This window comes from Schistocerca nitens, chromosome 1 (assembly GCF_023898315.1).
Source record: "Schistocerca nitens isolate TAMUIC-IGC-003100 chromosome 1, iqSchNite1.1, whole genome shotgun sequence".
Taxonomy (NCBI): domain Eukaryota; kingdom Metazoa; phylum Arthropoda; class Insecta; order Orthoptera; family Acrididae; genus Schistocerca; species Schistocerca nitens.
Window position 1 is genome coordinate 237,064,485 of NC_064614.1, and position 14,149 is coordinate 237,078,633.

Consider the following 14,149-nt stretch of genomic DNA (forward strand, 5'->3'; position numbering starts at 1 on the left):
TTCTTCCCCAATCACGCCACCAGACCAGTCCGTCCTCCCCTTAAAGGTCTTGGATGCCCTCTTTCCACGAACTCGCTTTCTCCTTTGCACTTTACAGTGGAATTCCTATTGAACTCTTAATGTTGCCGCCCGTGTTTTAAAAATCACACAGAGTTATTTTGACCTTTCTAAACGCTGAGCCAGACCTTCTGACGAACACTTATCTTTCAATTTCTTCTGATTTTTTCCTCCAGCCATTTCGTATTAGCTCCGCTCGACTTACTATCCATCTCATTTACGATTGCACTGCATCGTTTATTTCTGTGTTTCCACGTATGTTTTTCTGATTTTTTCAATAAATTTATGTATTTCTTCTGTCACTGGAAGTTCCTTCACAGTTACGTTCCTTGAACCTATGTTTTTATTTCCAAGTTTGGTGATTGCCCTTTTCGGAGGAGTCCATTTCTCTTCATTTTAACTGATTACAGAGAGTTTATTATCGCAGTAAGTAGAGCCTCAAAAAACATCAAGCTCATTTTATCATTCCTAAGTACTGCAGCATCCCACTTACTTGTACACTGATTTTTCTGGACAAGTCTCGGACTGCAACCTACTCCTCATCATTAATAAATTGAGATCTCAGTCTGTATCTGCTCCTCGGTATGTCATACAATCCAGCATCTGATGTCGGAATCTCTAAGTGACTTTGAGGTATTCCAACTGTAATCTTTCCCTATATCCAGGCCTCTCCTGATACGCCTCTTCCTCTTGTCATTTTTGAACAGTGTATTTGCTATTACTATAAGACATTTATTGCCGAATTCAGTAAGTCACGCACGTTTCTACAACCAAATCCATATTCTGCTGTTTCTTCTGTTCCTTCCCCTACTACCGCGTTCCACTCATCCATGATTATCAGGTTATCATCCCCTTTTACGTACTGAATTACCACTTCAGTATGCTCATATACTTTCCTTATCTCTTCATTTTCTGCATGCATAACTGAACTGTTGTTGTTGGCCGTAATTTACTGTTGATTATGATGAGAACAACACTATCACTAAACTATTGACGGGAACTCGCTCTCTGCCTTACTCTGATTTTCATACTGAATGCTACTCCCGCTATACCAGTTCCTGCTGCTGTTGGTAGTACCCTCTATTCCTCTGACCACGAACCTGTAACTTCCCTCCATTTCACTTCGCTGACTTCCACCATATCTAGAGTGAGGCTTTACATTTTCCTTTTCAGATTTCCTAGCTCCCCTACTACGTTCACGTTTTTGACGTTCCACGCTTTGACTCACAGTACTTTGCCCTTTGCTTGTTTATTCCATATTTTTCTCGTGGGTACCTCTCCCCCTTGGCAGGCCCCTTCCCGGGTTCCGCATAGGGGACTAATACGGAATATTCTGCCAGTGGAGAGGTCATCATGACACGTTTTCAATTACATACTTCTCTTTTGTGGCCAGACGCACAGCGGTTGATCCCAAGTGGGTTTGCTTTTGGATGGTGAACACAAAAGCCAACATAAAACTCGTAATTTCATAATTCGTATCTTTGCCACAGACATGTGGCCTGTAATTCGAAAGCGTCTTGTTGATCTCTCCGCTGGCAAAATATTTTGAACTCGTCTCCCATTCGCATTTCCGGAAGGGGACTGTCAAGTAGCGGATAACCACAAGTTATATATTAAACCCCAACTAAAAGGAACGACAATTCTGATGTGACTGAGAAATAAATGGGAGTCGATGTCGAAGACATCTACTAATAGAACTTAGTAGAGCTTTGGAGAACTTTTGATTGAATAAGGCAGGTGGGGTAGATAGGATTCCATCGCAATTTCTGAAATACTGGGAAGTGTCTGGAGACATATCATCGGACATCCGGAAAACTGTCATCCACACAATCCCGAAGACAGCAGGTAAGTGCGAGAACTATGGCACATTCAGCTTAAAGGCTCATAAATACAAGTTGCCAACACGAATAATATTCTGGCGAATGGAAAATAAAAGTGAGGATCTGTTGGATGACAGTCACTTTGGCTTTCGGAAAGGTAAGGGAGTCAGCGAGTTACTTATGTCGTTGCTCTTGGTAATGGAAGCAAGACATAAGTAAAACCAAGACACGCTCATAGGATTTGTCATCTTGGAACAAGCTTTCGACAGTGTAAAATGGCGCAAGATGTTCGAAATATCAGAAAAATAACGCAGTTAAAGGCAGGTAATATATAAGGATCATGAGGGTATAACAAGAATGGAAGACCAATAATGGAGTGCTGGGATTAAAAAAGGTGTAAGTCAGGGATTACTGTTCAATCTGTACATCGAAGACGCAATGATGGAAATAAAAGAAAGATGCAAGAGCGTAATTAAAATTCATGGTGAATAAATATCAATGATAAGATTGCTGATGACATTGCTAACCTCAATGAAGGTGAAGAAGAATTACATGATCTTCTGAATGGAATGAACAGCCTAATGGGTATAGGATATCGATTGAGAGTAAATCGAAAAAGGACGAAGGTAATGAGAAGCAGCAAAAATGAGAACAGCAAGAAACTTAACATCGGGATTGGTCATTACCATGTAAATGAAGTTAAGGAATTCTGCTACGTACACAGCAAAGTAACCCATGGCGGACGGAGCAAGGAGGACATACAGAAAAAAACACAGACTACAGTGGCAAAAAAGATATCCTCGCCAAGAGAAATCTGCTAGTCTCAAACATAGACCTTAATCTGAGGAAGAAATTCGTGAGAGTGTACGTTTGGAGCACAGCTTTGTACGTTAGTGCATCGCAGACTGTTGGTTAACAGGAAAGGAACTTAATCGAGGCATTTGAAGAGCTACAGGAGGATGTTGAAAATTAGGTAGACTGGTGGTATACAAAATGAGGAGTTTCTCAGCAGAATCGGCGAAGAAAGGAACATATGAATTACAGTGACAAGAAGAAAGGACAGGATGATAGGACATTTGTTAAGACATCTGCGAATAGCTTCCATGTTGCTAGAGGGAGTTGGCGTTGGGGTGGGGGGGGGGGGGGGGGGGGGCTGTGACATTTGAGCTACGTGAACATAAGAGAAGCTGTAGATTAAAGAAGGAAGATTTAACTTTTTCTGACATCAGCCATTCATATGACGTAGAACGTGAAGTTTTACATAGTGTCAAGATAAGCAGAAAGATGACCCTACTGGAAACAATGGAAATGAACAAACATATGGCACAGAATGTCAGCGTAGTATTAAATGATCAGACTCTGTTTCCATTTCCCCTTTCGTTAAAATAAGTTTTCGTTGCAGATACTAGAGTCAAACTGTAAAATCATCTTACTTCTTGTCAGTTGTTAACTTTATCTCCACGTTAAAACTTCTTTTACCCTCTTTTTTTCTGTGAAAGTCCACGACCCCCATGGATACTTTGCAAAGTTCCATTACTGACGATTATGCTACCATTTTTGCTGATCAGGCCCATCCCATGGTACTGTGTTTGTTCCCCAATGGTGACGATGCCTTCCAAGACGACAAGGCTCCTTTCCACACAGCTCGCATCATCCAGGACTGGTTTTGTGAGCATGAGGATGAATTTCTGCATTTACCCTGGCCGCTACTGGCACCAGACCTTCATGTAATCGAGCCTTAGTGGTCTACTTCGGAGGAAGGATACTTGATCGTTATCCAACATCGTTACTTGCGACTATTTTTCAGGAAGGATGGAGTAAGATACCGTACAGGACCTGTTTCTATCCATTTCGAGATGAGCAGAAGCTCAGGTGTTTCCTACAACATATTAGACGATAGACATGGTAATCTTAGTGCTAAATTTTTGACCGCCCACATCCTTCAAATTGTCCTACTGCGTCTTTGTAGTTTTCTGGGTTAGTAGCTCCAAGGATGTTGACCTGCTCGTACAGCGTAACGCGCGGTGCGTTAGCTTGCCAGACAAATGGTTGGGCCAGACCCAGAGGTGGTGCATCAGCCAGTCTGATCTATCTTTAAGTGGTTTATCATTGTTGTTCTGCAAATGCTGGGCTGTTCCCCAATTTCCGCCTCAGATAATATGATATGCAGTTAAAATACAGTCACACACAGAACAAAAATTTACGCGATTCACAGGCTGATAATGCACACGACTTCCCTCCTAGATTACCTTGTCATCTGCGACGGTAGGAAGAACATCCAGCCGCAAAGTTAAAGAAAATAAATTTGTCGTATAGTGGGTACAACAAACACATACTGGACGGGTTTAACGCGAAGAAGAAGGGAAATGGAAGGAAGTTTGTGGATAGTGAGAAGCAAATTAGTGAAAAATTTGCCTATCTATGGGTTAACATGTAACGCTGACGCTAAATGGACACTCACACGTTCCAGTTACATTAATGATTACGCTCAGTTTCTTAGTGAGTACATCGGGAAACTGTTCAATGTATTGTATTGTATTAAACCGGGGACCTAGAAACGACGGAGAGGCTTCGTCCCGCCGTAGCCGTCAGAGGTTCACAACCCTACAAAGGCCACGGCAGTCCACCCACCCCACCGCCGCCCCACACCGAAAGCAGGGTTATTGTGTGATTCGGCCCCCAGTGGACCCCCCCGGGAATATCTCATACCAGACGAGTGTAACCCCAAATGTTTGCGTGGAGAGTAATTATGGCGTACGCGTACGTGGAAACGGTGTTTGCACAGCAATCGGCGACGCAGTGTAACTGGGATGAAATAAGAGGAACCAGGCCGCATTCGCCGAGGAAGATGGAAAACCGCCTTAAAAACCATCAACAGGCTGACCGGCACACCGGACCTCGACACTAATCCGCCGGGCGGATTCGTGCCGGGAACCGGCACCTCTTCCCGCTCGGGAAGCAGCGCGTTAGACCGCGCGGCTAGCCGGGCGGGCGTTCGACGTGTTACTCGCAAAGTGAAGAACCACCCTTGATCGTTGAATGAAATCACCCTCGAGTAACAGGGTCACTGACAGATTCTTAACTACATTGAGTTTAACGACTCATGAAAAAATTACCTCACCCACTTGAGGCAACTCCTGCCCTTTTGCTTCACGACATCTCTGTTAGCAGGGGCGTATCAGAGAGAACTTACACAAATTACGAAACTCGAGATACCAGTTGTAGTTAAGCAATGAAACCGGTCTTCCAGAATCGAAGAGGTCGCAAATAGGTTCTCGGTTGAAGCGGGCGCAAAGATTTGGAAGCGCAAGTTTATCGAGCGCGCTAAGTGCATTAACTACCCACACACGGCAGGTGGCAGCATTAGCAGTGGGGGGGGGGGTATATAAAGCGTGTTGCGCCGACGCGGGTAACTGTACATTAGTTGTCGTAATGGGGAAACGGAGCAGTTTATGTGATGTCCAAAAGAGCATTGGCTTTCGGGCCAAGCGTGGAACCATTTCCGAATCGGTAAATTTGTGAACAGTTCCGCGTGCTGTCGTGGTTAAAGTATACCTCGCATGGTCGTTCAAATGGCTCTGAGCACTATGGGACTTAACATCTATGGTCATCAGTCCCCTAGAACTTAGAACTACTTAAACCTAACTAACCTAAGGACAGCACACAACACCCAGCCATCACGAGGCAGAGAAAATCCCTGACCTCGCCGGGAATCGAACCCGGGAACCTCGCATGGCAAAATGGCGCTATCCAAAACCGGCACCTAGGCAACAGTGATGCACCACTGCCCATAGATGACACGGATGAAAGACAGCTGCTGGGATGCGTACAAGCGAAAAGACGTTCAACTGTTGAGCAACTCACCGTCCCGCTGAACCAAGAGTGTCTCCTCAACAACCGTTCAGCGAACGTTGCTGTGTATGTGCCTCCGCAGCAGGCACCTGGTTCATGCACCTAACCCAGCTGCTGCTCATTAGCAATGAAAGTTGGGATTTGCTTGCCAGTACTGCAACTGCATATCCACTGAGTGGGGCCAGGTGGCCTTTACAGATGAATCACATTTTAGGCTCCATCGGATGGTTGATGTCGTGTACGCCCTGCAACACTAGACGGAAGGGTCCAAGCCGCAGGAGGTAGCTTCATGGTCTGGGGAATGCTTTCGTGGCATTGCCTAGGTGGTCGCGTCATTCTGGAAGGCGCAATGAATGAATATAATTATGTATATATCCTTGGGGGCCACGTCCACCCCTACATGCGATTTATTTCTTTTTACTTGGCACGACGACGCTTAGCAGCAGAACAGTGCAACCTGTGACAGCTCGCAGTGTATATGCTTGATTTGAAGAGATCCAGGATGAGTTTACCGTACTCCTGGGCCACCAAAACCCCGGATTAAACCCAACCGAGAATCTGCGGAACCATTTCGATCGGGCTGTTCGCTCCACGAATCTTCAGCCTAGAAACCTAGCGCAGCTGGTCACAGCACTGGAGTCAGCATGACTCCATATCCCCCGTCTGTACCTTCCAGAGCCTCACTGATACTATTCCTACACGTTTGCGTTGCAAAAGTTATACAGGCTTTTGGCAGGTGTTAACGTTAATGTGACCGTGTACAATAACCGTCGACTTTGAATTATCGTACATCTGTATCATAATTTATCCTTCATAACAGTTTCCTCATGTTGGATTTGTTATTCACTGTTAGGCAGCCTAAATATGTGGAATCGATGGAAAGACGTCGGATTATTGCATGACAGCCTTCAGACTTAGATTGTGGCAATGTCCACTGTTTAGTTCTGCCAATATTACTGCAAAATATCATTTTGTCAGATATCGTAATTATGAGATGAGGTAGTCACATTTACTGTCTATGGTTTAAAACTACACTCATGCTCAGAAATTAAGGATAATTGCAGAATGTGGTGTCACACAACGTGGCACTACACAAAACTGGCGCTAATAGCATAGGCACATAGGGAACACAGACGACACATATCTGTAAGTCCACGGTGTTGGTGATAAGTTGAAAAAACCGTCCCGAAACAGATGTGCTACAAAACGCCACTGTTTCCTCCACATGTACTCAGACATCAATATGGGATATGGTTACCATGCACACGTACACAGGCCGCGCAACGGGTTGGCGTACTCTGGATCAGGTGGTCGAGCAGCTGCTGGGATATAGCCTCCCATTCTTGCTACAGTGCCTGTCGGAGCTCCTGACGTGTCCTTGGGGTTTGAAGACTTGCAGCGATACGTCGACAGAGAGCATCCCAAACGTGCTCGATGGGGGTTATGTCTGGAGAACAGGCAGGTCACGCCATTCGCCTGATATTTTCTGTTTCAAGGTATTCCTCCACGATGGCAGCTCGGTGAGGCCGTGCGTTATCATCCATCATGAGGAAGGTGGGACCCACTGCACCCCTGAAAAGGCGGACATACTGGTGCAAAATAATGTCCCAATATACCTGACCTGTTACAGTTCCACTGTCAAAGACATGCGGGGGTGTACGTGCACCAATCATAATCCCACCCCATACCGTCAAACCATGATTTCCATGCAGGTCCCTTTCGAGGACATTAAGAGGTTGATATCTGGTTCCTGGTTCACGCCAGATGGAAACCCGGCGAGAATCACTGTTCAGACTATACCTGAACTCGTCCGTGAACATAACCTGGGACCACTGTTCCAATGACGATGTACTGTGTTCTTGATACCAGGCTTTACGGGCTCTCCTGTGACCAGGGGTCAGTGGAATGCACCTTGCAGGTCTCCGGGCGAATAAACCATGTCTGTTCAGTCGTCTGTAGACTGTGTTTCTGGAGACAACAGTTCCAGTCGCTGCAGTAAGGTCCCGAGCAACGCTTCCTGTAGTACTCCGTGGCCGTCTGTTGGCACTGATGGTGAGATATCTGTCTTCTTGTGGTGTTGTACACTGTGGACGTCCCGTAATGTAGCGCCTGTCCACGTTTCCTGCCTGCTGGAATCGTTGCCATAATCTTGAGATCACACTTTGTGGCACACGGAGGGCCCGTGCTACGACCTGCTGTGTTTGACAAGCCTCCAGTCGCCCTAGTATTCTACCCCTCATAACGTCATCAATATGTGTTCTTCGAGCCTTTCTCAACAAACAGTCGCCATTAGCAGGTCTGAAAACGTCTGCACACATACTCGCTGCACTGTACTCTGATATACACTAACACACCTCTGCGTATGTGGACTGCTGTCAGTGCCACCGTGCGACGAGCGCAGGTCAAATGCACCGCATGGTCATACCCCGAGGTGATTTAAACCCACAAACCGCCCACCAGAGTGGCGTTTCACCATGTATCCGCATTATTCTTAATTTATGAGCATGAGTGTAGAATTTAAGCTAGAGTTATACACCCCCACGTTTCCTAACGGAACATCACACAGATAACGATGCATGTGAACTTTTAAGGCAATTGCAAGAGCTTTTAATATAATGGTTATCATTTGTCATGGCCCACATAATGTTTTGGAAATTCGAAATAATCGAAGATTTTCAGGGCAATTTACCAGATCGAGGTGGTCGATTTAATGGAAAGCAACCAATTCTGTTGAAGGTACATCTCCAGTGCTGTCTTTTGTAATTATCAGAAAGTAGGCGGAAAGGTGGTGCTCACCAAGTCCTTGAGCGTGTCGTTGGTGTAGATGACGCCGGTGGCTTTGTCGATGGTGAACGGCAGCGGCGGGTCGTCAGGCATGCGCTTCTCCAGCAGGAAGACCAGCTGGTGGTCGTCGTTTCTGTCGACGGTGGCGTACGTCACCAGGCTGCCCGGAGGCATCCAGGCGAGCACGTTCCAGTTGCGGTCCACCCGCAGCACCCGAGGCGTCTGGTTGCCTGGCAGCCCATGCTGGCATCCACCTGCAACGTACAAATGAGTCTGCGTAAGTCAACTGATGGATCAGTCCCTATGTTCGTGATGGCGCGCGGGCCGCTGTGGCCGAGTGGTTCTAGGCGCTTCAGTCCGGAACCGCACTGCTGCTACGGCCGCAGGTTCGAATCCTGCCTTGGGCATGGATGTGGGTGATGTCCTTAGGTTAGTTACGTTTAAGTAGTTGTAATTCTAGGGGACTGATGACATCAGAGGTTAAGTCCCATTGTGCTCAGAGCCATTCATGGTGGCCGACGACATCCCATTGTCTCCTCTTCCTACAGCTAAATCTCAGATACATACCTCCAGTCATTGCGGTTTATGATGAAGGGTCCTGATGGTTACAGTTCCGTATACGTGAGTTGGTTTGATCGTTTCTTAGGCTGTCTTAATGTATTGATGGACCGTAAGTTTGCAGCTATCAGCAAATATTGCTTTCACAACCTCCAAAACAATCCGTAGATTTATCAGGATACAACGAATTCAATGAAGGCGCAAGACAACAGCACATATCACCAGAAGAAGACAAATGGGTCTCTTGTTGTCAAACATGAATTCATTCTTTTTTTTCTAAATGCGAGTTTCATAACTGTACATGATATTTTTGTTTTTTTGTTATTATTCACGTCTGGAACCTGTTTCAGCACGGGACATACAATAAAGGACATTTTCGGGTTTTTGTTTTAAGTTTTCTTTGTAGCCAAATTGCTTTCGGTAATATTTTACACTACTGGCCATTAAAATTGATGCACAACGAAGATGACGTGCTACAAATGCGAAATTTAACCGACAGGAACAAGATACTGTGATATGCAAATGATTAGCTTTTCAGAGCATTCACACAAGGTTGGCGACAGTGGCGACACCTACAACGTGCTGACATGAGGAAAGTTCTCATACACAAAGAGCAGTTGACCGGTGTTGCCTGGTAAAACGTTGTTGTGATGCATCGTGTAAGGAGGAGAAATGCGTACCATCACGTTTCCGACTTTGATAAAGGTCGGATTGTAGCCTATCGCGATTGCGGTTTATCGTATCGCGACATTGCTGCTTGCGTTGGTCGAGATCCAATGACTGTTAGCAGAATATGGAATCGGTGGGTTCAGGAGGGTAATACGGAACGCCATGTTGGATCCCAACGGCTTCGTCTCACTAGAGGTCGAGATGACAGGCATTTTATCCGCATGGCTGTAACGGATGGTGTAGCCACGTCTCGATCCATGAGTCAACAGATGGGGACGTTTGCAAGACAGCCATCTGCACGAATAGTTCGACGACGTTTGCAGCAGCATGGACTATCAGCTCGGAGACCGTGTCTGCGGTTACCCTTGTCGCTGCATCACAGACAGGCGCGCCTGCGATGGTGCACTCAACGTCGAACCCGGGTGCACGAATGGCAAAACGTCATTTTTTCGGATGAATCTAGGCTCTGTTTACAGCATCATGATGATTGCATCCGTGTTTGGCGACATCGCGGTGAACGCACATTGGAAGGGTGTATACGTCATCGCCATACTGGAGTATCACCCGGCGTGACGGGATGGGGCGACGTTGGTTACACGTCTCGGTCACCTCTTGTTCGCATTGACGGCACTTTGGATAGTGGACGTTACATTTCATTTCAGACATGTTACAACCCGTGGCTGTACCCTTCATTCGATCCCTGCGAAACCCTAAATTTCAGCAGCATAATGCACGACCGCTTGTTGCAGGTCCTGTAAGGGCCTTTCTGGATACAGAAAATGTTCGACTGCTGCCCTGGCCAGCACATTCTCCAGATCTCTCACCAATTGAAAACGTCTGCTCAATGGTGGCCGATGAACTGGCTCGTCACAATACGCCAGTCACTACCCTTGATGTACCCATGATGAACTGTGGTATCGTGTTTAAGCTGCATGGGCAGCTGTACCTGTACACGCCATCCAAGGTCTGTTTGACTCAGTGCCCAGGCGTATCAAGGCCGTTCTTACGGCCAGAGGTGGTTGTTCTGGGTACTGATTTCTGAGGATCTATGCACCCAAATTGAGTGAAAATGGAAAATGTAATCACATGTCAGTTCTAGTATAATATATTTGTCCAATGAATGCCCGTTTATCATCTGTATTTCTTCTTGGTGTAGCAATTATAATGGCCAGTAGTGTATTATAATCAACATCGCTTAAAAATTACCGTGTTCAATTACCGGGCTACGTACCTGATTGCGATGTTCGGATGTGACTAATTCGCTAACAGTTTCGTGAAGATAAATAAGGGAAGATCAAAAAGTTTGTGTGGGGGCGTTGCCGCAGTAGGTATGCAACGTAGCACGACTCCGCTACTGGTACACAAGCACAGCATGTACGCGAGGGAATAGTGTGGCACTCCCGTTTTTCCGACATGCGTGAGGTCAATGGGGAAACGCGAATTATGGCGAGGTTATAAGCAAAAGCGTCCAAACAGGAACAACATGCTGTTATTCTTTTATTTCTGCAGAAGGACACACACCGGCAGACATGCATCGGAGAATGAAAAATGTGTGTGGGGCAGTACGCCCGCAGAAAACCACCACTGTGGATGGGTGCGCCAACGGGCGCTGCTGCCATACGACAACGCACGTCCCCATATTGCGAATGTCGTGACGTAGAAGTTAGGCCAACTCGCGTGGAGCCACTTGAGCACCCACCCTATAGTCCTGATCTCTCCCCAAGCGGTTATCATCCCTTAGGTCCCTTAAAAAATGCCTGGTAGGGTTGACGATTCCTGTCGGACTAGGATGTGCAGTAGGCAGTTACTGACTACTTCACGCATTAGGACACGTTGTCTTACCAAACGGGTATCTTCCACCTGGTGTGTCGGTGTGATAATTGCCTTAATGCACACACGGATTTTGCCTGGTTAGCATACCGATTCTCGACTGTAGAAGGAAAACTTTTTGATCACTCCTTGTACGAGGGTCACTCCAAAAGAAATGCACACTATTTTTGTAAAAATACAGTTTTCATTCTGCATGTGTGAAAGTTTCACAGTGTGTAGATACATTCCTCCCGTTGGTTTTCAAACTTAATTCAACCTGTTCCCGTGAGTTACGCCGTCACAGCATGTCTTCAAGATGGCTGCTACACTTGACGTTCGTCAGAAGCAACGTGCTGTCATAGAATTCCTTTGCTGTGAAAACGAGACAGTAGGAAACATCCACAAGAGGTTGAAAAAAGTGTATGGAGATGCTGCTGTCGATCGCAGCACATTTAGTCGGTGGGCAAGCATGTTAAGTGATGAAAGCGGGCACGGCAATATTGAGGATTGTCCTCGCAGCGGCAGGCCTCGTACTGCACACACTCCAAACAGTGTGCAGAGTTAACGAATTGGTGACTGCTGACAGACGCATCACACTGAACAAATTGTCACGCTAGGTTGGGATAGGGGAAGAAAGTGTTTGCAGAACACAAAGTGTTGGCGTTAAAAAAATGTTTGTGCCAGGTGGGTTCCCAGGACGTTGACAGTGGCTCACAAAGAAACAAGAAAAACGGTATGCAGCGAACTTTTGGAACAGTACGAGAATGGGGGACATGAATTTCTTGGAAGAATTGTGACAGGTGATGATGGCTCCATCATTTTTCACCAGAGACAAAGAGGCAATCAATGGAGTGGCGTCATGCAAATTCACCCAAGAAAAAAAAATTCAAAACCACACCTTCTCCTGGAAAAGTTATGGTTACGGTGATTTTCGATTCTGAAGGACTCTTGCTTGTAGACACCATGCCAAGTGGAACCACCATAAATTCTGATGCACAGGTGACGACACTGAGGAATCTTCAAGCTCGACTGAGTCGTGTTCGACCATATCGGCAAAAGCAAGATCTTTTGCTGTTGCAAGACAATGCACGGCCATATGTCAGTCAAAACACCATGGAAGCGATCACAAAACTCGAATGGGCAACACTGAAACACCCGCCTTACAGTCCTGACCTGGCTCCATGTGACTATCATCTCTTTGGGAAACTGAAAGACTCTCTTCGTGGAACAAGATTTGAAGATGATGACTCCCTTGTGCACGCTGTCGAACAGTGTCTCCAACAGGTTGGTCCAGAATTTTACCGTGCGGGTATACAGGCGCTAGTTCTAAGATGGCGTAAGACACTTGAGAGGGATGGAAATTATGTGGAGAAATGAAAATATTGTTCCTGAAAGATGTATCTCCACACTTTAAAACATTCAAACATGAGGAATAAAATATGGATTTAAAAAAAATAGTGTGCATTTCTTTTGGAGTGACTCTCGCATAATAATTGCAATTCTGTAGCCTTACAAAATATATTAATGACTGTACCGTATCGTAACGTATTAGAAGGGAGTTTTATTCTCTCGGAAAGGACCCCTTTCGGCTTTTCGGGGCCTGGTGATTCCCAGTTTTTTCAGCACGCTGTTACTCACTCTTTGTTCCTTCCTAGGTACATGCACGATTACGTACTGGGCTTGCGATTGGTGAATCGGAGTTTCTTTTTATTTCCTTTCATTTATCTGTACTTCGTTCTCAGCGATTGGTTTCGTGCTCGCAACCCCATTTTCAACCACTCACGGCTTGGATCTGTCTGAAGGATAGCATGTGGAATGGGGCTTGCTTCTTTTGCATAGGCCAATACAGGTTTGTCCAGGAAGAAAGGTCAATAGGCAGGGAACGAATGCAAGGAACACTCAACGCAAAAATCTCTAGTAAATATGGGATCCAAAAAGTATACCTTATGAGCTACGAACACTTGTTCAGTAGATGTCTCAGATACACAAGCACTCATAGCTCTTAAGATAAGCACTCTATAGCCCTTGTTTACTGGACATTTTTGCTTTGAATGATCGTTCCTGTTATATCACTGAATACTCACTATTCCTCCGGGGACACCCTGCGTATCTCAATTACAGTTCCTTTTTTCTCATTTCAGCTATAAATCCGTCAAGCTTCCAAAACTATTTGTATTGCCTGTTAGGCCTGTTTGTTACCTCAGTATGTCCAATAATAGCTACGAGGAATCAGGAAGTTGCAGTGGAATATTCTGTTCCTCTCCCATTCAAGAAAATATCCGAACAAAACGTAATGTGCCGCAGATGTGGTAGTCTCAAGAAAAACGGAACACTACCTAACAGTAAGAACAACTGGGATTGGAACGGAAAATGCTGAAGGGAGCATCGCAGAATTTTCAAAAAATGACATAAGGAAACTGCACTAAGCGGAAGTCAAGACTGCCTAGCAGCGAGATTTGAAAACTACATCTCCCATTATTTTGAGAGGATAGCTTCCTCGCTCATTCGGAGAAACGTCGGATGAACCTCTAAGGTTGAGATAATTAAACACTGTATTTGTTTAGCCTTGAGACCTTCTGAATCGTCTTAACTTTGTCCTC

At 45.7% G+C, this 14,149-nt stretch overlaps 1 protein-coding gene across 1 annotated transcript in view; it reads right to left on the reverse strand.

Moving 5' to 3' along the window:
• The window catches only part of LOC126246492 (tyrosine kinase receptor Cad96Ca), a 527,884-nt gene that overhangs the window by 198,944 nt on the left and 314,791 nt on the right, over nucleotides 1-14,149 (reverse strand). The window contains exon 2 of the mRNA XM_049948399.1: nucleotides 8,526-8,767. Within this exon, the coding sequence (XP_049804356.1) occupies nucleotides 8,526-8,767 (242 nt within the window). The remainder of the gene's footprint in view (nucleotides 1-8,525; nucleotides 8,768-14,149) is intronic.